The 23,427-nt window shown below is 45.1% G+C and overlaps 1 protein-coding gene across 4 annotated transcripts in view; it reads left to right on the top strand.

The window, feature by feature from the left end:
• The first annotated feature begins 408 nt into the window (after positions 1 to 408).
• HAO2 (hydroxyacid oxidase 2) overlaps positions 409 to 23,427 on the top strand; it is a 61,174-nt gene continuing 38,155 nt past the window's right edge. The window contains exons 1-2 of one of the 4 annotated variants that reach the window (XM_030204012.1): positions 409 to 521; positions 7,643 to 7,796. In XM_030204012.1, coding sequence (XP_030059872.1) covers positions 7,666 to 7,796 — 131 coding nt within the window. In that variant the 5' untranslated portion in view covers positions 409 to 521; positions 7,643 to 7,665. The remainder of the gene's footprint in view (positions 522 to 7,642; positions 7,797 to 23,427) is intronic. The other 3 variants (XM_030204010.1, XM_030204011.1, XM_030204013.1) reach the window with 3 other exon arrangements.

The raw sequence follows: 23,427 nt of genomic DNA, 5'->3' as shown, positions 1-23,427 counted from the left end.
CCCCTTTCCAACCCATCCCCAAAGCCTCATATAAAGTTTATATATCAAATAGATTACTATTTAACATGGAGAAAACAAACAATCCTTCCCTTTCTTCTTATGCTATAAAACGACCAGTCTGATGTCAAATGCAAATAATGTTTCATGTTTCTAGGAAGTGGAAGTGACATGCATTGTTAAAAATTTAGGAAAAGTGCTGACTGTTCCCCTCTCAGCACCATTTATACCACACAAATGCCTTTTGCTTTTGTAATTTTGTCACTAAGGTAAGTTGTGCAATGGAGAAAGACCTTTGCAGTACCCGCTATCAACAAAAATTCCAAAACAAGCAATACATAGGTCACTGCCGGGTTAAGCTTTAATCCCTTCTGGCCCTTCACCTCAAAGCAAAAAAAAACAGAATGTAGTTCTGTGGTTAAAAAAAGAGTCATGTGCTGAGGCTGGCCCAGGCACTCAGCAGGTTTGTGTTTCAGTAGCTGGAGGGATCTTTCCAGGATCTGCAATTTTCGGGTGACAGCCAGGTGAGTCTTGCTGTTTAAATATCATGTTAAGGAAAAGGGCCAGGCAGTTGGTTTTGCAGCCCCTATGTCACCAATACTTGCTAGTTTTGTTGGCTGAGTGGGCTGGTTTTTTCTAGTTGTGAAAAGGAAGTGAGGCTCCCTGGCACAGTGTGGCAGCACTAACAAGGCTGAATTTAAGCATATGCAACTGAAAGCAGCCCAAAACTTGGGCCCTCCCCACTGCTTTCTGATTTTGGGTGGAGGGCGCAATCATCAGGATTAGATTAACCATTATGCAAACTAGGCAGTTGCCTAGAGCAGCAGCTTCTTGGGGAGTGGCAAAGAGCAGCTGCAGTCAGAACAAAATAACAGACCTGACAACCACAGAAACTTAAAGAGCAATCAGCAAATACATTACTTTCAAACAGCCCATTTACTTGGATAAATAGTCATTTGTCCATGTAAAGCTTTTGGAAATTGCCTTCATTATGTCTATTAAATATTAAACTTAATTTTCCATGTAAAGTCTGATGTTTACAGGATTGTTTTGGGATGGCTGATGTTGGGATAATCATGATTGTTGACTTTTATTATGAAAACCTCAGGGTGAGTGGCATAAAAGACAGTTGAGATGGAGCGGGAGGCTGAAGGTTTGCCTCGATTATCTAGGGCTAGATTCTATATATTGCGTCTGAAAATCCACATGTAATACATTTCCACCTAAGCATATTCTATAAGTGGCACCTAGATTTAAGTGCGGTATATAGAATATGCTTAGTTGACATCCCAGCGCCTAAAACTACAAGCATCCATTTACACCAAGGAAAACATGGTGTAAATACCAGCACATAGATTTAGTCGCAGAGGGGCATATTCTAAAACAATGCGTGTAAATTTTGGAACACCCATTTCCCTGCCCATAACCATGCCCCTTTTTGGCTGCACACATTAAAATTTAAATGCTGTGCATTGCAGAATACACTTAGCGAGTTGTGCACGTAAATTCTTGCCAATTATTGCTTGTTAAGTGTTGTTAAAAATGCTGATTAGAATGTTTAGCCAATTAATTTACGCATGTTGTTATAGAGTACGCTTGGATTTTGGCACAGAACGCTAGGTGCGATATAAGGAATCCGCTGGCTAATACCTTGCATTAGCCCTGGGAATCTGTGCCCCTTGTCTTGTCTATAGGCAATATAATCTTACATCTGGTTACGTATACTAAGGAGGCATGTTGTAGATACCCTTCATCACTGTGAGAATAAAGGAGGACATTAGCATATAATACCCTACCTCTCATATGCACTCAATGGAATTACTTGATATACATAAGCAGAAACCCCCAGATCCTATATACAGTGCTAAAAATCATGTGTGCAAATTAATTGAGTAATGAGCCAATTAGCACTGGGCACTAACAATCGATTATTGGCACTAATTGACAATTTGGATTTACACGCTTATCATACTAAGTGCTATTCTATAAAGATATGCGCATACATAAGTATTGCCATACTGGGACAGACCAAAGGTCCATCAAGCCCAGCATCCTGTTTCCAACAGTGCCCAATCCAGGTCACAAATACCTGGCAAGATCCCAAAAGTACAAAACATTTAATGCTGCTTATCCCAGAAATAAGCAGAGGAGTTTCCCCAAGTCCATTTTAATAATGGTCTATGGACTTTTCCTTTAGGAAGCCATCCAAACCTTTTTTAAACCCCAGTTGTATTTACCATACATGTACCTTATTCTACCATAATATCACCTTGTAATTGTTCATATCTTGTATTTGTTCATACCGGAATTGGTTAACGCCGTTTACGGTACTATGTAAGCCACATTGAGGCTGCAAAAAGGTGGGAAAATGTGGGATACAAATGTAACAAATAAATAAATAACCGCCTTTACCACATTCTCTGGCAATGAATTCCAAAGTTTAATTACACATTCAGTGAAGAAAACTCTTCTCAGATTTCTTTTAAATTTACTACTTTGTAGCTTCATCGACTGCCCCCTAGTCCTAGTATTTTTGGAAAGAGTAAACAGACGCTTCACGTCTACCCTTTCCACTCCACTCATTATTTTATATACCTCTATCATATCTCCCCTCAGCTGTCTTTTCTCCAAGCTGAAGCGCCCTAGCCGCTTTAGCCTTTCCTCATAGGGAAGTCGTTCCAACCTCTTTATCATTTTCGTCACCCTTCTCTGCCCCTTTTCTAATTCCACTATATCTTTTTTTGAGATGCGGCAACCAGAATTGAACACAATATTTGAGGTGCAACTGAAAGGGGGCATGGCCATGGGAGGAGCATGAGCGGGTCGGGTTGTTCACTAAATATGCGCACAGTATTATAGAATTCAGGGAATTTGCACCTAATTTATGCACAAGGATTTACACCAGGTTTCAGTTGATGTAAACCCTCACACCCAAAATTGGGCGAGGATCCCGTCACTACACGCTATTCTAAAAACATTGTCCAACTCGAAGCGCCATATATAGAATAGTGCTCAGTGCTCATTTTTTTTTCCATGCCCAGATTTGGGCTCCATTTATAGAATCTAGCCCAAAGTGTTTTATTTTTTTACTAGTAAAAAAGGCCCGTTTCTGACACAAATGAAACAGGCGCTAGCAAGGTTTTCCTCGGAGTGTGTATGTTTGAGAGAGTGTATGTGAGAGTGACTGTGTGTGAGAGAGAGAGTGAATGTGCGAGTGTGTGTGTGTGAGAGAGAGAGTGAGTCTGGGTGCGAGTGTGTCTGTGAGAGAGTGTGTGTATGAGAATGAGAGTGTGTGCAAGTGCGTATGTGAGACACAGTGAGAGAGAGAGAGAGTGTGTTTCACACAGATACAGTGTGTGCGAGAGAGAGAGTGTGTGTGTGAGAAACAGACTCTCTGTGAGACTGAGTGTATGAGACCAAGAGAGTGTGTGAGTGACTGTGTGACACATAGAGAGTGAATGTGATACAGTGTGAGACATGGAGTGTGTGAGAGACAGTGTGTGAGAGTGAGAGAAAGACATTGACTGTGAGAGAGAGAGTGTGTGACAAAGATACCTCCCCCCCTCTGGTGTCAGCCCCCCCCCCCCCCTCTCTGGTGTCTGAGTGTTACTGTGCAGGACGCTGAGCTCTGGCTGTGCTTCAAGGAACTGACCAATCCTATTTAATAGAATGCAACTCCAACATTCTGAAGCCGAGAAACCTCGTGTGGTTGGTCACTTCTGCTTGTGACGAACCCGGAAGTACATGATGTCAATTCAGGAGATGGATACAGAGAGCAGGAATGCCTCAGCCGTGCAGTCAACTTCAGAATGTTGGAGGTGCGTTTTATTATATAGGATGTGTAAAAGCTGTTCAGTGCCTTCTTGTGTCCTGGCTATGCATATCTCTCCTTCAAGTTGATGATAAGGGATGATTTGGACTTTCTGGTGTCATTTTGATAATTAAAGTCTATAGATGGAGAAACATGTTGGCAACAAGGTCAATACAAAGGCAAACTGACAGATGTGGGGGAGGAGTAATTTTGACTGTCTCCTCGTTTAATTCAGAGGTCATTTAGCAGAGCCCTTTATCTGGATAAATATTAATTGATGCAGGTATATTGGTTGACTGAAAATGGCCCTCCAGAATACACATACTTCTAATCACATTTGAGGGAGGTATTCCCAAGGACATGTTTTCTTTAGGATTAGAAAATAACTTCCATTTGTATTTTTAAAGCTACTATATAAGAATCCTTGCAGGACCCTCACTAGACCAATATACACCTGCATTCAGGACCATAGCAAGTCATAGTAAAGAAATGGTATATACCATCTGGTTACAACATTCCCCCTACCTGGGATAGCTACAGTAGTACTCCTGCCCTTATATGAGTCATGCCACCTAGTAAGTAGAGAGTTGCACGGGGACAAAAATTCCACCCGTCCCCACTGGAATCTCCTCCATCTCCACCCGTCCCCTCTACTAAAATAGCCTGACTTGTGAATAACCCAACTTAACAGTAGCCCATGTTGATAACTTTCACTCTCAGTGCTTATGGGGATTTCAATGCTATCAACCATATCCATAAATTTTTTTTAGTGCTATTATAATTGCTAAGCTAGCTTAGAAACACAAGGAAAGGATAGGTAGGCTGGCCTGACACTACACTTCTGCGGGAACTCTGCAGAACTTGTGTCTAACCCTGCGGACCTGAAGGGAATCCCTGCAGGAGTCCCGTGGACCTGGAGAGGATTCCCGCTAACCCTGTTCCCATGCAGCTCTCTACTAGTGAGTGTGTGGTATGATGTGATGAAAGCAGTGTGTGTTTATAGCTCATTTCTTAAGTACATAAGTAATGCCACACTGGGAAAAGACCAAGGGTCCATCGAGCCCAGCATCCTGTCCACGACAGCGGCCAATCCAGGCCAAGGGCACCTGGCAAGCTTCCCAAACGTACAAACATCCTATACATGTTATTCCTGGAATTGTGGATTTTCCCAAGTCCATTTAGTAGTGGTTTATGGACTTGTCCTTTAGGAAACCATCTAACCTTTTTTTAAACTCTGTCAAGCTAACCGCCTTCACCGCATTTTTCGGCAACAAATTCCAGAGTTTAGTTATGCGTTCGGTGAAGAAAAATTTTCTCCGATTTGTTTTAAATTTACTACACTGTAGTTTCATCGCATGCCCCCTAGTCCTAGTATTTTTGGAAAGCGTGAACAGACGCTTCACATCCACCTGTTCCACTCCACTCATTATTTTATATACCTCTATCATGTCTCCCCTCAGCCATCTCTTCTCAAGCTGAAAAGCCCTAGCCTCCTTAGTCTTTCTTCATAGGGAAGTCGTCTCATCCCCGCTATCATTTTAGTCGCCCTTCGCTGCACCTTTTCCAATTCTGCTATATCTTTCTTGAGATGCAGCGACCAGAATTGAACACAATACTCAAGTTGCGGTTGCACCATGGAGCGATACAACGGAATTATGACATCCTCACACCTGTTTTCCATACCTTTCCTAATAATACCCAACATTCTATTCGCTTTCCTAGCTGCAGCAGCACACTGAGCAGAAGGTTTCAGTGTATTATCGACGACGACACCCAGATCCCTTTCTTGGTCCGTAACTCCTAACGTGGAACCTTGCATGACATAGCTATAATTCGGGTTCTTTTTTCCCACATGCATCACCTTGCACTTGCTCACATTAAACGTCATCTGCCATTTAGCCGCCCAGTCTCCCAGTCTCGTAAGGTCCTTCTGTAATTTTTCACAATCCTGTCACAAGTTAACAACTTTGAATAACTTTGTGTCATCAGCAAATTTAATTACCTCGCTAGTTACTCCCATCTCTAAATCATTTATAAATATATTAAAAAGCAGTGGTCCTAGCACAGACCCCTGAGGAACCCCACTAACTACCCTTCTCCATTGTGAATACTGCCCATTTAACCCCACTCTCTGTTTCCTATCCTTCAACCAGTTTTTCATCCACAATAGGACTTTTCCTCCTATCCCATGACCTTCCAATTTCCTCTGTAGCCTTTCATGAGGTACCTTGTGAAATGCCTTTTGAAAATCCAGATACACAATATCAACCAGTTCCCCTTTGTCCACATGTTTGTTTACTCCTTCAAAGAATTGAAGTAAATTGGTCAGGCAAGATTTCCCCACACAAACGCCGTGCTGACTTGGTCTCAGTAATCCATGTCCTCAGATGTGCTCTGTAATTTTGTTTTTAATAATAGCCTCTACCATTTTCCCCGGCACCGACGTCAGACTCACCGGTCTATAATTTCCCTGATCTCCCCTGGAACCTTTTTAAAAAATCGGCGTTACATTGGAATCTTCCGTTACCACGCTCGATTTTAAAGATAAATTGCATATCACTAGCAATAGCTCCGCAAGCTCATTTTTCAGTTCTATCCGTACTCTAGGATGAATACCATCCGATCCAGGAGATTTGCTACTCTTCAGTTTGCTGAACTGCCCCATTACGTCCTCCAGGTTTACCGTGAAGTCAGAAAGTTTCTCTGACTCGTCCGCTTGAAATACCATTTCCGACACTGGTATCCCACCCAAATCTTCCTCAGTGAAGACCGAAGCAAAGAATTTATTCAATCTCTCCGCTACGTCATTGTCTTCCTTGATCGCCCCTTTTACCCCTCGGTCATCCAGCGGCCCAACCGATTCTTTTGCCAGCTTCCTGCTTTTAATATACCAAAAAATGTTTTTGCTATGTTTTTTTGCCTCTAATGCTATCTTTTCTTCGTAATCCCTTTTGGTCTTCTTTATGTGCGCCTTGCATTTGCTTTGACACTCCTTGTGCTGCTTCTTGTTATTTTCAGACGGTTCCTTCTTGAGTCTTTTTTAGTTGTGTCTTGAGTGAAGATCCCTCGACTCTTTGAGTTGTATCCAGTGTGAAGTGAATGTGACAGCACAGAGGTTTTACCTACCCCTTTGCCTGCCATTCATTCAAGGAGTGGAGCATCAGTTGAGTTAGGCCCTCAGTCCAAAAGGTACCAGGATAAAGAAGCCCCACTCAGGATTGCCACAGGAGGTTCTATGTACAAGATTATTTCTATTGGGAAGAGTCTGTGTAGAAGTGAATCACAGAAAGAAGAGATGTGGTTGACACTGTGCTGTTCCCACATGTATCCATGCATTATTAAATAGCTAGCTAAACCAGAAAAAGACTAGTTTTTCCTAATTTCCAACTGTTTATTGCAAATAAGTACAACAGATGGCTTAAAGCATGTAGATAGTTGAAAAACAAAAGTTCTACCCAGGCAGGAGGAGTCCCTGAGATTGGATGCTGATCAATTGGTTGGCAGACTGCCAGACTGAAGGGATTGATGTTGAGTGACTGGGGAGGTGGAAGCTAAACTTTGGTGGAAAAGGGATGTCTTTCTATTGACTGGATAGATGCAGAGTTCAATGCAGGAAAGACATGGTGGAAAAGAGAATAGTTGTCCAGAAGACAGAGACAGAGGTATCTGTTTGTCTTCCTTGGACTATTCTGTACTACTGTATTAGTTCTAATTATGTAGCATTAATTTTCAAGCATGGTATCAGCAGGAGCAGCATCTTAGCGCAATCTCTGATGCAGTGATAGAAAACAAAGCAATTAGGGAGCAAAAGTCACAACATCTTTTTCTTTATAGGCTCTTGATGGGGAGGTTCTGATATGTCCTTAATATGCTTGTCCGACTTTGAAGCATATGCCAGAGACCATCTGCCCAAGGCCACATGGGACTTCATCGCGGCAGGAGCTGATGACTCTTACACCAGAGATGATAATATCCTGGCTTTTAAAAGGTAAAGTTAATACTGCACAATGAAAAGAAAACTGTTCTCCCCCTGTGCAATAGCAATAGAACATAATGAGAGTCTGATTCTTAGATAGAGAATGGCAGTGGTTAGGGTAGTAGTGGACTCTGGTCCTGGGGAACTGAGAAAGTGAGTTCGATTCCCACTTCAGGCACAGGCAGCTCCTTGTGACTCTGGGCAAGTCACTTAACCCTCCATTGCCCCAGGTACAAATAAGTACCTGTATATAATATGTAAGCCCCATTGAGCCTGCCATGAGTGGGAAAGCGCGGGGTACAAATGTAACAAGAAAAAAAGAAGTAAGTCTTACTGAATGTAGCAATACTACCCTTTGGATGTCATCTTAGAAGCCTTGTACAGCAACCTATGTGATTTTTCCTCCTCCGGTGTCGCCTCAGGACAGACTGATGAGGATGAGGATCCTCCCTTAAACATACATTGTTTGGAGGGTGCTGTGTACGGCGAAGGGGGCTGCACGGCCTGGTCATAAACAGGTTTCACTATGGTGTCCAATAGTTTCCACAAATTCAAATGCTTCTCCCTGCTACGCTTTTTTGTTTTAGTGCTTTCTATCTATAGCTTCAAAGCTATCAGTTCCTCCTTATCAAAACTTCCTTGCTTGGGCCATTTAACACTCAAGACCCTAGTGCCTCTAACCCATTTCTTGTGAAAAATCAAAACTTCTTTTTTGCAAGAGGGGGCTTCCTCAGAGACCTGCAACAGCAGAAAGGAAATACAAGTAAATCAATTCCAAACACTTACCAATGTCGTTGTCTCACTCTATGTCCTGAGAACCTTGTCCATGTTCAGTTGCAAAAATAGGTCAGGAAATCTAGGATTCGCCGCTCCGGACATGTGCACCTGATCCGGTGCCCGGTGACCCAATTTCCTGGGTTTCGGCACAAAAGTTGTGTGGGTCACAACCAGAACCAGGATCACCTGGACCACACCCCAAATGTCCTACCTCAACTGATACCTCTTGGGGCACTTTCTGACCTGATCAGTTGGATCACAAAGAAAACTACAAACAAGAAAATCTGTTTATTCTTCAGAGGCATTCCAACCTGTTCTTGAGAGGTGCCTTATCTCATACATTGTTCTTGAGTGTGCCTTATCTCATACATTGTTCTTTAACGTTACTACTCAATCAAGGGTTAAAATACTCCTTCGCTTGGTCAATTATTACATTAACATCAAATACATATGACCTTTTCTCAATCGCAAATATCTTTATACAATTATTCACACTTCATAAACTCAATAAGTTACATTTCATTTATTCCTGCTTTAGAAACAAGAACAGATTAAACCTTGTATACAATTCAACTAATCTACATCCAATCAAAACTTCTCGACTAAAAATCAAACAAGATCACCCAATAATTGAATGTTTGTTCCAATCACAATCCGCTTACTGACAGCAGATGCCAAATCTTTATTCACTATGGACTCTCCAAGCGATACTCCAATTCTTCTACCACATTCGTGGTTAACTGTCAGTTTTTAGTCGAGAAGTGTGAATAATTGTATAAAGATATTTGCGATTCAGAAAAGGTCATATGTATTTGATGATACATTGTTCTTTGAGATATACTAGGAAAGTCACTTTTGGGTCAAAGATAGGGGATTTAAAAAATGTATTATCGATTAAAGCAAGGCTGAAAAGCAATTTTTAATATTTTCCATCACATTCGGTTCTTTGCATTTCAATTTTGCTTATACGGTAATGGTATAATAGAATAACTATGAGATATTTTTCGCATATAATGAGTAAGATAACAATTCCTTATAGTCAAAATAATGATTATGCAAAGTATGATTAAGATAGGATGAAACAGCAAATTTAATGCTTTGGTAGCTGAAGGTGAATGTCCAGAGAAAATGTCCCACCAATTATGGGCGGTAGCTTTTTGCAAGCATGAAGAAATGTCCACAAGTGTATCTCCAGTGAGAATTGTATCAATCTGGTGTTGAATCAGTTTTATTGCGCTTCTGCAAATATTGTTGTAAAAGTTCAGTATTTTGTATAGCATCTCTCAAAGGCTGTAAATGAAATGTCGGCTAGATTCAGTACTTGTGGATACCAATATAGGGTCAATTGTTGCTCCATATCAGGGGCGTATCTGCCTGGGGTCTCAGGGGCCTGGGCCCCCGCAGATTTTGCCCTGGACCCCCCTACCTCCAGCAACCCTCTCCCGCTGCCGTTGCTTACTTTTGCTGGCGGGGGACCCCAACCCCCGCCAGCCGAGGTCCGCTTCCACCTGCCGCTGCCTTAAAAACTACTTCTTCAGCCGGCGGGGGACCCCAAACCCCCGCCAGCCGCCCCGAGGTGTTTAAAATTCATCTTCGGCCTCCGTGGCCGTGCTGCTGTTGATAGGAGCTGTTGAATCCACTTCGGAGTCTGACGTCGTTGTACGTTGTACGTGCTGCCCTCCCTCTGTATGTGCCCCCTCCCTCTGGCTCTGGCCCCCCCTACTGCCGGAGTCCAGATACGCCCCTGCTCCATATCCGGTACAAAGGAATATAATTATCCATGCCACCATAAATGAGTGATGTTGGTAAAACAACCAGAAAAAGGATAAGATAAATTATATAAATGGGTTACATTGACATCATAAGAAGCTAAACAAATGTATTGAGCATTAATTTCAATAAACATACTAAATTAGCAGGGAGTATGGTCCAAGGGCAAACATTAATAGAATGCTGTAATAAACACGGTTCATATAAAGGAGAATGTTGTCCACAAATAGCCCCATTAATGGTATGTTGGCAAAATTCTAAGTTATCAGTAATATTACCTGTCCCAATATAATTTCCAGAAAAATGTGGTAACCAAAATTCATTAGCAAAAACAATGGGCAAAATTATAAATTTACACAAAACACGTTGCTTGGTTACATTGAAATGCACAATTTGCCCAGAACAAAAGAGGTCAGTACATATTACAGTATTTGGAATTATTAAAATCCAATTTGCGGAAGGAATCCACCGGTGAAAGATTCGCCTCCACAAATATTCAGAATTAGTCATTAAGTCATCCTGAGCCTTATTCCTTTGTATGAGGGCAAATAAATGCTACAACGCGCATGTAGTCCAATTCATAAAATATGTTATATTGACATCTACTTGTAAATGGGCTATTTGAGTATAATTGAAAAGGTTTAGAAAACTTTTATCATATTGTAAAGTCATCTGTTGTGGTTCAAACACCATTGGCATCCACTGAGCTTGCAAAGTAATAAGCTGATTAATATCAGTTCCAATACGCTTAGCTTTATACGCTAAAGTCTCAGAATCAATAGTATTTATTACTCCTGCACTTGCAGCAAAAGCTCCCAATAATGTATCATACCAAACTCGTTTAACTCTACATTTGGGCAGCTGAGGAAAAGTAATATTGAAATGAATAACATTCTTCTGATGATTTATAGCAGTATTTATACAGGTAGAAGGTACACAGACTAGGTTGTTAGTGTGTACCCTTGGATTTGAGTCAAGTATAGTAACATAATCAACCTACCAAGTACGGTTCTTGATAGGTGTAGCATTTACACAAAAAGGTGTATAGACATTTGCTAATGATACATTAGTAGTATAAATGTCCAGAATGCTTGCAATTTTAGGACAGCACTGTTGTATTGTCTGTCTGTGGTTTGAGCGAAACTTAGCAGTGAGAGTCATATTAAATTGACAACACCGGATCTGGGTGTTATTAGTAACCAGAGCAGAAAGTAATTGTTTATCTTGTGGTTGAACATAAGCTCGTTCATATGGCTGAACTCCTTTCCATAATCGTATGGATGGACTGTACAGGTCTTTCTCTGCCGTCATCTACTATGTAACTATCTAGCTCATTTTTGAAAGTGATCGCCGGCCATCTTCCGACAGAAATCGGGAGATGGCCGGTGATCTCCTGAACCCAGCCAAATCGGTATAATCGAAAGCCAATTTTGGCCGGGTTCAACTGCTTTCCGTCGCGGAGCCAGCAAAACATCAAGGGGGCGTGTCGGTAGGGTAGTGAAGGCGGGACGGGGGTGGCATGGGGGCCTGCTCATGAGATGGCTGGCTTTGCCCAATAATTTTTTTTAAAAAGCCAGGCTTGTAGAGCATTTCACCAGCTGTACTTGGTCCCTTTTTTTTCACAACCAAGCTTCAAAAAGGAGCCCCAACTCACCAAATGACCACCGGAGGGAATCGGGGATGACCTCCCCTTACTCCCCCAGTGGTCACCAACCCTCTCCCACACACACAAAAAAACTTTTTTACCAGCCTCTATGCCAGCCTCAAATGTCATACCCAGCTCCCTGATAGCAGTATGCAAGTCCCTGGAGCAGTTTTTAGTGGGTGCAGTGCACTTCAGACAGGTGGACACAGGCCCATCCCCCCCTACCTGTTACACTTGTGGTGGTAAATAGGAGCCCTCCAAAAAACCCCAAAACCCATTTTACCCTCATGTAGGTGACCCCTTCACCCATAAGGGCAATGGTAATGGTGTAGAGTTGTGGGGAGTGGGTTTTGGGGGGATTTGGGGGGCTCAGCACCCAAGGTAAGGGAGCTATGCACCTGGGAGCTATTTTTTTTTTAATTTTTAGAAGTGCCCCCTAGGGTACCCGGTTGGTGTCCTGGCATGTCAGGGGGACTAGTGCACTACAAATGCTGGCTCCTCCCATGACCAAATGCCTTGGATTTGGCCGAGTTTGAGATCGCCGGCATTATTTTCCATTATGGCTGAAAACCGATGCCAGCCATCTCAAACCCGGCGAACTCTGACATTTGGCCGGGCCTAATCGTATTAGCGAAAAAAAAAGTTGGCTGGCCATCTTTTTCGAAAATACGGTTGGCTCCGCCAACTTACAGCATCGACCCCGACGATGGCTGGCCAGCTATTTGGCCGGCGCCGTTCGATTATGCCCCATGTATGTATCTTTGTTCTTGTGAAAACCATAGTTACCACAGAGCATGCTCGATAAGCCGTGCATGTGTAATTGTCTTGTTTTCGGATTTCACTCTGATTCTTCTATTGCCAATCAGCTTGCCTTGTCTTTCGGTGGTAAGATGTAATCGTCCACCCGGGATAATGGCAATACCCAAAGACACCATAAGAAGGAGGATCATACTGACTCTTACAAGCAGGGGCGTAGCTACTGGTGGGCCTGGATGGGCCCAGGCCCATCCAATCACAGCTCAGGCCCACCCATTCTTTCTGGCCCTCCAATCAGCTGGCACAGCGGCAGTGAATAACAGCAGCCCTCTGTCCTAATCTGTCTAATTTTTCTTGCCTGAAGTGGAGCATGTAGTCTGCTTGAGCCTGTTTGCACCGGATCATGAAGACCTGCAGGCAGTAGCGATTTCATCATCTGAAGGTAGCACGGGGCCTCCTAGCTACATGCACGCTGACGAATCTGCAGCGTCCCGCCCCTTAGAACACAAACTTCCTGTTTCCATAATAAGGTCAGGATCCTGGAGGAGTCAGGATGGTGATCCGAGCTTGAGAGGGCGTCGGAGGAGTGCGCTGTAATTCTCCGATTTTTCTTTGAATTCTCTCACAATATGCCTCATACTAAGAGAAAGGGGGTGGTTAAGGGTTTCCAATCGTCAGCCCTCATACCTACCCCCACTCAGCAAACGCTGCGATGCTTTTTATCGCGCACCCCAGTTGGAACCGGCGAGAGGGACCCCGCAGTTGGAACGTCCGGAGGAGCGGCGTCTCCATTAGGGGCTGAAACATCGCTATCCCCGCCGGAACTTAGTCAACCGCTTTGTCCTGCTAATCTTCGGGCCATGCAGGAGGTCTCAACGGAATCGGAAGTCGGTGACCGAAGGGCCTCTGACGGTGGTGCACAGCCCCAAGCAGCAGAAGAGACGATCATGGAGCTCGCTGCTCCCCAAGCGGTAACCTTACAAACCATCTGGGCAGCGATACAAAATTTAACCAAGGCAGTTGCTAAAACATCCCAAGACACTGCTTTATTAATAAATAAAGTAGATTCTTTATCGCTGGCTTTGGAGACTGTTAAACAAGAAGCGAAAACTCAAAACATTCAGATACAAACTGATATGACATCTCTTGTTACAGATATGTTAATAGTGGATAAAATGAAAGTTGCTTCAAAGCTGGAACAGCTAGAGAACTATAATAGACGACTAAATCTTAGGATTTTAAATTTTCCTATTTCTATTGGAATTTCACCAATGGATTTTCTTAAGAAATATCTTCTTGAAATTCTGGCATACCCTCAGTCTGCTATTCCGCCAATTAATAGAATTTATTACCTTCCAGAATCTAAACAGTCTGAGGTGAATCCAATAGTTAATGATCAAAATCCTGAATTAAATCTTCAAGATATTTCAGCTTTATTGGAGGAATCTATTTCAGAAGTGTCTACTCGAAGGACTTTACTGATATCGTTTGTTTTTGAACAAGACTTGAAGGCTCTTTTGAAATTATACTTCAAAAATTCACAAAAAATATTTTGTGGACAAAAAGTGTGGATCTTTCCTGATGTGATGAGAACTACGCAGCATCGAAGAAGAACTTTCCTAGCTTATAGAGAAGAAGTTAGATCTTTAGGAGCTACCTTCTTGTTAGCATACCCTTGCAAATGTTGTATAAAGTACATGGGGAATAAATATATTTTCTTTGATCCAGATCAGCTTAAAAAGTTCATAGAAAATAAGAAATTGCCCAGATAGTTGGTGTAAAGGTTCTAAGGGAAATATAAAGATACAGAGGATTTGTGGATCAGGCCATTTTTCCTTTTACCTATATGTCATTAGACTCCTTATTTGAGTACTCCTCCCAAACTGATGGTGGTCTAAGGAAGCTGACTATTTGCCTTTAGTATATATTTTTTTTATTTCTTTACAATTGATACAAAGATTTTGTTGTTAATAATTCTGGCTATTACTACTTACTTTTGTAATTACTGCTGTGTTGCAACTTATACGTTTATTTTGTAAACTGTAAGAAACTAATAAAGAATAATTTAAAAAAAATAAAAAAAAATAAGGTCAGGATCCTGCACAATGTCCTTCTGATTCCTGCAACGTTCAGTGCCCGGCAACAATGTCTGGCTTTGCTAGATTGCGGTGCTGACCCTTTCAACAGCTACTTTGTAATGTAGGGTTGTTTCTTTAACCTTTTCTGGTGTAAATATTAGCGCTGATTGTGTGCTTTGTTTAATTCCCTATAATCCACGGTCATACGCCAGGAACCATCACTTTTTCGGACTGGCCAGACCGGATTATTCCAATCTGTGGTGGTAGTTTTAATCACCTCCTTCTCCATTAACTCTTTTATAGTTTTACAGATCTCAAGGTGCCCCCCTGGTATTCTATACTGTTTTAAATGAATAGTTCATGTGGCTGGGGGAATCTCTATTGGGGTCATTTTCACCTTTCCCACAGTAATTGGACGAGGTTGGATATAAGGTTTAACTCCAAATTGATACCTCCCATCTTCTAACGTTAATGACAATCCCTTTAATATATCTATGCCCAGTATATACTCAGGCACAGAGACAATCATAACTTTGTATTCCCTTTTAGGTAAATTTTCAATTTTTAATTCCACCCAGGTCTGTACAGCTTCAATTTGTTTTCCCCCCAATCCGGTAATGACAGCTTTCTGACCCTTAAATTTACGTGGATTCCCATATAATAAAGTGGCTTTTCCAACAAATTTCTATATTTACACGGGGCCACAAATCTAAACACGCTAAGTGGGTGGAAGCCTGGTCATTCTGTCAATCATATTTTCCTGTTTTTTCTTTTTAAAGATGCTGCACTTCTTTCCAGGGATACAAATCCTCATACCCCTGCCATTCCTATTCCTCTTTTGGGGGAGCGCTAGTACTAATTCTAGCAGTAGGGGTTCCGGCTTCAAGTGGAGGAGGAACTGATCTGTCGACATTTACCTGAGCTCGCTGACTGTGTACCACCTTGTCCCCATTTAATCCCAGCTTTTTAACTTTCCCTTTCCGCTTTTTTTATTTATACTGTGCCACCCTTACTGCGGCACGCTCTGCAATGGTCTGATATGTATCCAGCTTATCAGCTAACAATTTATTTTGACAATTAAGCATTACATTTTGACTACGCAAGTCACACATTTGTCGCTCTAATTCTGCAATTTTCCTATGCTGTTCATCAAGGTTCTGATGGATTTTCTGATAAGCGGTTAACAGAATCCATCTACGCCTTCCGACAGAATATTGTTCCTTCCCCCGTTCTTTCTTAAGTTTTTTGCATACATCTAACCACACCTAAGGGTTCTGACCCCTTTAAACAGGAGTCCCACTCCTCACACAAACCTGCACATTTTGACCACTCAGTGGCTATTATATCATATGGTACTACATCCCATCCTGGGATCTTAATAACACTCTCCACTTTATTCTTTCCAATTTTTTGCTTAAAAAATTCCATTCCCCTCTACGAATCCTGTTCACAGTGCCAACTACTGTATTGTTTCAGTATTGCAGCCTGCTCACTTGATCACCACAGACAGCTCAAAGACTAAAACACTACAGATTTTTTTAGATTCGTATTGGGTAAATGAAACTCTTTATTTGCACTTTAATTGGAGAGTGTATAAGTCATTATTGTTACTGCATCACAATGATTAAGAAATACACACGCTAATCGAGTACATTATTAAAGGAAGGCTATAGAAAAGTGAAATAAGAAAGATATATATACACACACACACACACACACACACATACATCATCACTGGTCAGGAATTACATCATTCAGGCCCTTAACTCATCAGCTGGGGTCCCGTTGCAGCAAAAAGCCCAAAGTCTCCAGACCAGGAACAAGTCTTTTCTGCACGATGCGTCCATCCACAGAATGAGCCCCAAGGCTCTGCTGCAAAAAACCCCCTTTTTATTAAAACTTATCTAGGTACGTGAGGATTCAGTCATATGCTCTCAGTTCAGGTAAACAAACCACTGGCCAGGTGGCTTATCTACCGAACCTCAAACATACCCTGCCTCCCTCCTGCACAAGCTGGCTTCAGAGGCATTCCAACCTGTTCTTGAGAGGTGCCTTATCTCATACATTGTTCTCGAGTGTGCCTTATCTCATACATTGTTCTTTGAGATATACCAGGAAAGTCACTTTTGGGTCAAAGACAGGGAATTTTAAAAACGTATTATCGATTAAAGCAAGACTGAAAAGCAATTTTTAATATTTTCCATCACACATGGCTTCAATCAGTTTTCCTCTGTTCCTCTTGGACAGGCTCTCCTTCGTCCCTCTAGGACAGACTCTCACTCTCCTCCGTCCCTCTCGGACAGGCTCCCCTCCGTCACAACCCGTGTGACAGGTTCCACAGTGGAATCACTTCGGAGTCACAAATTATTTAAACCCCTGAGGTCCTCACCTGACTCCTAAGATTACCTTAGGAGGATAAACCTTGGGCTTATCCCCAGTTAGTCAGTCTAATATGGCCATGAGCAGTCAGAGTAGGGTAAGTTCCTATACTGAAAACTCCGGTCTTCTACACAAAGAACTACAAAGGAAAGCAAGTGTATTTGTAAGTAATCACAAGAAGTTTTATTCCAAATTATAAATCTAATTAAAATTTATATCAGATACAAGCAATGAATTTGCTTGTATCTGATATAAATCGAGCATTATACCAGAAGATTGGAGGGTGGCCAATGTAACGCCGATTTTTAAAAAAGGTTCCAGAGGAGATCCGGGAAATTATAGACCGGTGAGTCTGACATCAGTGCCGGGCAAAATGGTAGAGACTATTATTAAGAACAAAATTACAGAGCATATTCAAAAGCATGGATTAATGAGCCAAAGTCAACATGGATTTAGTGAAGGGAAATCTTGCCTACTACTACTACTACTACTAACTAGCATTTCTAAAGCGCTACTAGGGTTACGCAGCGCTGTACAATTTAAACATAGAAGGACGGTCCCTGCTCAAAGAGCTTACAATCTAAAGACAAGAGAACAATCTAAAGACAAGTGAACAATCTAGAGGACGAGTGAACAGTTAATCTGATAGGGTGGATAGATTGGGGCATTCTATCTATCTCGAGTGGTTAGGCGCCGAAGGCAGCATTGAAGAGGTGAGTTTTAAGCAGAGATTTGAAGATGGGTAGGGAGGGGGTATGGCGTATGGGTAAAGGAAGATTGTTCCAGGCATAGGGTGAAGCAAGGCAGAATGAGCGGAGCCTGGAGTTGGCAGTGGTGGAGAAGGGTACTGAGAGAAGGGCTTTGTCCTTTGAGCGGAGGTTATGGGCGGGAACATAGGGGGAGATGAGGGTGGAGAGGTAGTGAGGAGCCGCAGACTGAGTGCACTTGTAGGTAAGGAGGAGGAGCTTGAATTGTATGCGATATCTGATCGGAAGCCAATGAAGTGATTTGAGGAGAGGGGTGATATGAGTATATCGGTTTTGGCGGAATATAAGACGTGCCGCAGCGTTCTGAACTGATTGAAGGGGGGATAGATGGCTGAGTGGGAGGCCGGTGAGGAGTAAATTGCAGTAATCAAGGCGAGAGGTAATGAGAGCGTGGACGAGAGTTCTGGTGGTGTGCTCAGAGAGGAAAGGGCAAATTTTGCTGATGTTGAAGAGGAAGAAGCGACAGGTTTTGGCAGTCTGTTGGATATGCGCAGAGAAGGAGAGGGAGGAGTCGAAGATGACTCCGAGGTTGCGGGCAGATGGGACAGGGAGGATGAGGGTGTTATCAACAGAGATAGAGAGTGGAGGAAGAGGAGAAGTGGGTTTGGGAGGAAAGACGAGGAGCTCGGTCTTGGACATGTTCAGCTTCAGGTGGCAGTTGGACATCCATGCCGCGATGTCGGATAAACAGGCCGATACCTTGGCCTGGGTCACCGCGGTGATGTCAGGTGTGGAGAGGTATAGCTGGGTGTCATTAGCATAAAGATGATACTGAAAACCATGAGACGAGATCAGCGAGCCCAGGGAAGAGGTGTAGATTGAGAAGAGAAGGGGTCCAAGGACAGATCCCTGGGGAACTCCAACAGATAGTGGGATGGGAGTGGAGGAAGATCCATGGGAGTGTACCCTGAAGGTGCGGTGGGAGAGATAAGAGGAGAACCAGGAGAGGACAGGGCCTTGGAACCCAAAAGAGGATAGCGTGGCAAGAAGTAAATCATGGTTGACAGTATCAAACGCGGCGGAAAGATCGAGGAGGATGAGGATGGAGTAATGACCTCTGGATTTGGCCAGGAGCAGGTCATTGCAAACTTTAGAGAGTGCTCTTTCTGTCGAGTGCAGAGGGTGAAAACCGGATTGAAGTGGATCGAGGATGTCATGAGAGGAGAGAAAATCAAGGCAGCGGCTGTGAACGGCGCGCTCAAGTAATTTGGAAAGGAAGGGTAAAAGAGAGATGGGGCGGTAGTTGGAGGGGCAGGTAGGGTCAAGTGAAGGTTTTTTGAGGAGAGGTGTGACAACGGCGTGCTTGAAGGTGTCAGGGACATTTGCAGTGGAGAGAGAGAGGTTGAGGATGCGACAGATGGCGGGGGTGACAGTATGGGAGATAGTGTTGAGTAGGTTGGTGGGGATGGGATCAGAGGAACAGGTGGTGCATTTCGAGGAGGAAAGAAGGCGGGAAGTTTCATCCTCGGTGATCTCAGGAAAGGAGGAGAAGGAGACCTGGGTAGGTTGGTTGAGGGAGAGGGTTAAAGGGTGAAGGGGAGGTGGTGGTTTGGTCGTGAACTCAAGGTTGATCTTTTGCACTTTGTCGCGGAAATAGTCGGCCAGTGATTGAGGAGAGAGAGAAGGGGGAGTAGGAGCGGGGGGCACTTTAGGAGGGAGTTAAGGGTGGTGAAGAGACGACGAGGGTTGGAGCTGAGCGAATTGGTCAATTGGGTGTAATAGTCCTGTTTTGCATGGAATAGGGAGGAGTGGAGGGAGGATAGCATGAATTTGTAGTGGAGGAAGTCTGAAAGGGTACGAGATTTCCTCCAGAGGCGCTCAGCGGATCGGGTGCAGGAGCGAAGGTAACGGATGCAAGGAGTCAGCCAGGGCTGGGGATTGGTGCGCTTTGTGGGACGGGAGATGGATGGCGCGAGGGTGTCCAAAGCAGAGGAGAGAGCGGTATTGTAAGCGGAGACCGCTTTGTCGACAGTTACGAAGGACGTGATGGAGGGGAGGAGATTAGAGATAGTAGATGATAGGGTGGAGGGGTCAATAGCCTGGAGGTTCCTGGAGGTGGTGGTTAAAGTTGGATGGGGTGGAGGGGGGGGGGGTGAAGAAGTGTGAATGTGATCAGGTGATGGTCGGAGAGAGGAAGAGCTGAGACGTGGAAATTGGAGGGTGAGCCGGAGGAGGAGAGGACGAGGTCAAGACAATGTCCGTCACGGTGAGTAGGGGTGGTGGAGCACAGCTGGAGGTTGAAGGAGGATGTTAGGGTGAGGAACTTAGAAGTTTGGGGGTCGGATAGGTCATCAGCATGTACGTTAAAGTCTCCGAGAATGAGGGACGGAGATGAGGGGTCAAGAAAGACAGAGAGCCAAGCATCAAAGTCGGTAAGGAAGGAAGGGAAGGATTTATCCGGGGGGCAGTAAATGACTGCCACTCTGAGTGGTAGCGGGTAGAATAGCCGGATGGAATGGGCTTCAAAGGATGGGAAGCAGTGAGATTGCGGTAGGTGGAGGGGTTGGAAACTACAGGAGGGTGATAGTAGTAGCCCAACGCCTCCGCCGTGGCCGATTGGGCGGGGCGTGTGGGAGAAGAGATAGCATCCATGGCAGAGGGCTGCAACTGAGGCAGAGTCTTCCGGGGAGATCCAGGTTTCGGTTAGGGCGAGCAGTTGAAGGGAGCGAGAGATAAAGAGATCGTGGGTGAGAGGCAGTTTGTTGCAGACTGAGTGGGCATTCCACAAGGCGCATGAGAAGGGGAGGGAGGAGGGGGGAAGGAGGGGAATAGAGACGAGATTGGAGACATCCCGGGATCGTTCACAAGGATAGGATGGGGACAGGTGGGGGGGACCCGGATTAGGGTTAATGTCTCCTGCGGATAGCAGGAGGAGGAGCAAGAGAGTGCGGAGGAGGGTGGGGGAGGTCGGGCGACGAAGGCGATGAAGACGGGGTGTACTTAGGAGGAAAGGGGATGGGTTAATGGCAGGAAGGAAGTGCCGAAGGTTGAGAGCCAGGAAGGAGGAGGGGAACGAGGGATGGTGAGGTGAGGGATGGAGGTGAATAGGGTATTGCGGTGGCGGGCAGGGTGGGAGGGCAGCGGGTAGTTCTAATGGTAGACAGTGGGAGTGGGGGGGAAAGAAGATTAGGAAGGGACAGGGCAAGGAAGAGAACATGGACAGGGGCCATAGGTAGTGACTGAGGTGTAACAGGTGACTATATAGTGACTGAGGTGTTAAGCAGTTAACAGGTGTTAATGGGTGAGTATGTAATGACTGAGGTATTAAGCAGATAGATAGGGCTTGAAGCAAGGTTTTGGGTTGGCGATTAGGTAAGTCAATGGCTGAAAAGCTAGCAGGCAGGTAGGTAAGTCAATGGCTGAGCAGGCAGGTTGATTGGCTAGCAGGCAGGCAGGAACAGGTGATTGGCTAGCAGGCAGGTTGATTGGCTAGGGGCTGGATCAGGCGGATTGAAACATGGTGGAGCAGATGGACTGGAACATGGTGGAGCAGATGGACTGGAACAAGCAGGCTGGAGCATATGGACTGGAGCGAGCAGGGGGATGCAGGGTCTGGCAGACTGGAACACGTTGGAGCAGCTGGACTGGAACACGCTAGAGCAGCTGGATCAGGCAGACTGGAACACGCTGGAGCTGATGGACTGGAACAAGCAGGCTGGAGCAGATGGATTGGAGGGAGCAGGGAGAAGCTGGGTCAGGCGGACTGGAACAAGTTGGAGCAGACAGACTGGAAGAGGCTGGGAGAAGCTGGAGTAGACGGACTGGAACAAGCTGGAGCCGATGGACTGGAGCAGCCAGGGAGAAGCAGGATCGGGCAGGCTGGAGTAGATGAACCAGCAGGAAGAAGCTGGATCAGGTGCACCGGAACAAGCCGGAGCCGATGGACTGGAGCAGCCAAGGAGAAGCAGGATCAGGCAGGCTGGAATAGACGAACAAGCAGGAAGTAGCTGGATCAGATGAACTGGAACAAGCTGGAGCCGATGGAACAAGCTGGAGCCGATGGACTGGAGCAGCCAGGGAGAAGCAGGATCAGGCAGGCTGGAGAAGATGAACAAGTAGGAAGAAGCTGGATCAGATGAACTGGAACAAGCTGGAGCCGATGGAACAAGCTGGAGCCGATGGACTGGAGCAGCCAGGGAGAAGCAGGATCAGGCAAGCTGGAGTAGACGAACAAGCTGGAGGAAGTTGGATCAGGTGAACTGGATCAAGCTGGAGCCGATGGACTGGAGCAGCCAGGGAGAAGCAGGATCAGGCAAGCTGGAGTAGACGAACAAGCAGGAGGAAGTTGGATCAGGTGAACTGGATCAAGCTGTAGCTGATGGACTGGAGCAGGCAGGGAGAGGCAGGATCGGGCAGGCTGGAGCAAGCTGGGGTAGATGGACCGGGGCAGGCAAGCAGGGAGAAGCTGGATCGCGCGGATCGGAGCAAGCTGGAGCAGCTGGACTGCCACACTCGCTGCCCTCAGAGCAACAGAGCAGATAGAGCGCTCGTGGAAATCTGCGCCACAGAGACTGAAGGATTCAGTCACTCACTGCCATGCGGATGCGGGCAGGCCGCGACCACGCGGCTGGTCGGGTAGTGTGGGGGTCGGGCCACTGGGCAGGTCGTGCCGCGAGGTCGGTGGACGAGCTCTCCCTTGTTTTATCCACCTGGGTCGGCAGCACTGGCCTGAAACGGTCCCGGGCAATTCCTGCCGGGGAGCGCGGTGGCTGTGGGCGAGCACACAGATCCGGCAGACTCGGCGACCGGCACTGCAAGGCCGCCTCGCACCCTGGGCCCCCACACCGCAGCGGGAGCGATGGAGAGCCGATCCTCGGATCCGGGTTCGCAGCGCGGCTCCCGGGGTCAGCGAACTCGGCCCTTGAGCAGCAGCGGTCGCAGCGTCAAGCCGAGCCGTATCTCCGTTCTCTCGGGGGATCGCACTGCAGTGGGAGCGCTGGAGGATCGATCCACGGACGGGTTCACAGCGGAGCTCCCCACAGTGCGTCCTACTAGTCGGCCATCTTGCTTTACTATCCTCACCAATCTACTACATTTCTTTGCAGGGGTGAACAAACATGTGGATAACGGTGAGCCGGTTGGTATTGTGTATCTTAAATGGTCAGTATTCTCAATGGAGAAGGGTAGTTAGTGGGTTCCCCAGGGGTCTGTGCTGGGACCGCTGCTTTTTAACATATTTATAAATGACCTAGAGATGGGAGTAACTAGTGAGGTAATTAAATTTGCTGATGACACAAAGTTATTCAAAGTCATTAAATCACGGGAGGATTGCAAAAAATTACAAGAGGACCTTACGAGACTGGGCGTCTAAATGGCAGATGACATTTAATGTGAGCAAGTGCAAAGTGATGCATGTGGGAAAGAGGAGCCCGAAATATAGGTACGTCATCCAAAGTTACACGTTAGGAGTCACGGACCAAGAAAGGGATCTAGGTGTCGTCGTTGATGATACGTTGAAACCTTCTGCTCAG

The sequence above is a fragment of the Microcaecilia unicolor genome, chromosome 5, assembly GCF_901765095.1.
Source record: "Microcaecilia unicolor chromosome 5, aMicUni1.1, whole genome shotgun sequence".
Taxonomy (NCBI): Eukaryota; Metazoa; Chordata; class Amphibia; order Gymnophiona; family Siphonopidae; genus Microcaecilia; species Microcaecilia unicolor.
This window is presented reverse-complemented; position numbering and strand designations above follow the sequence as displayed.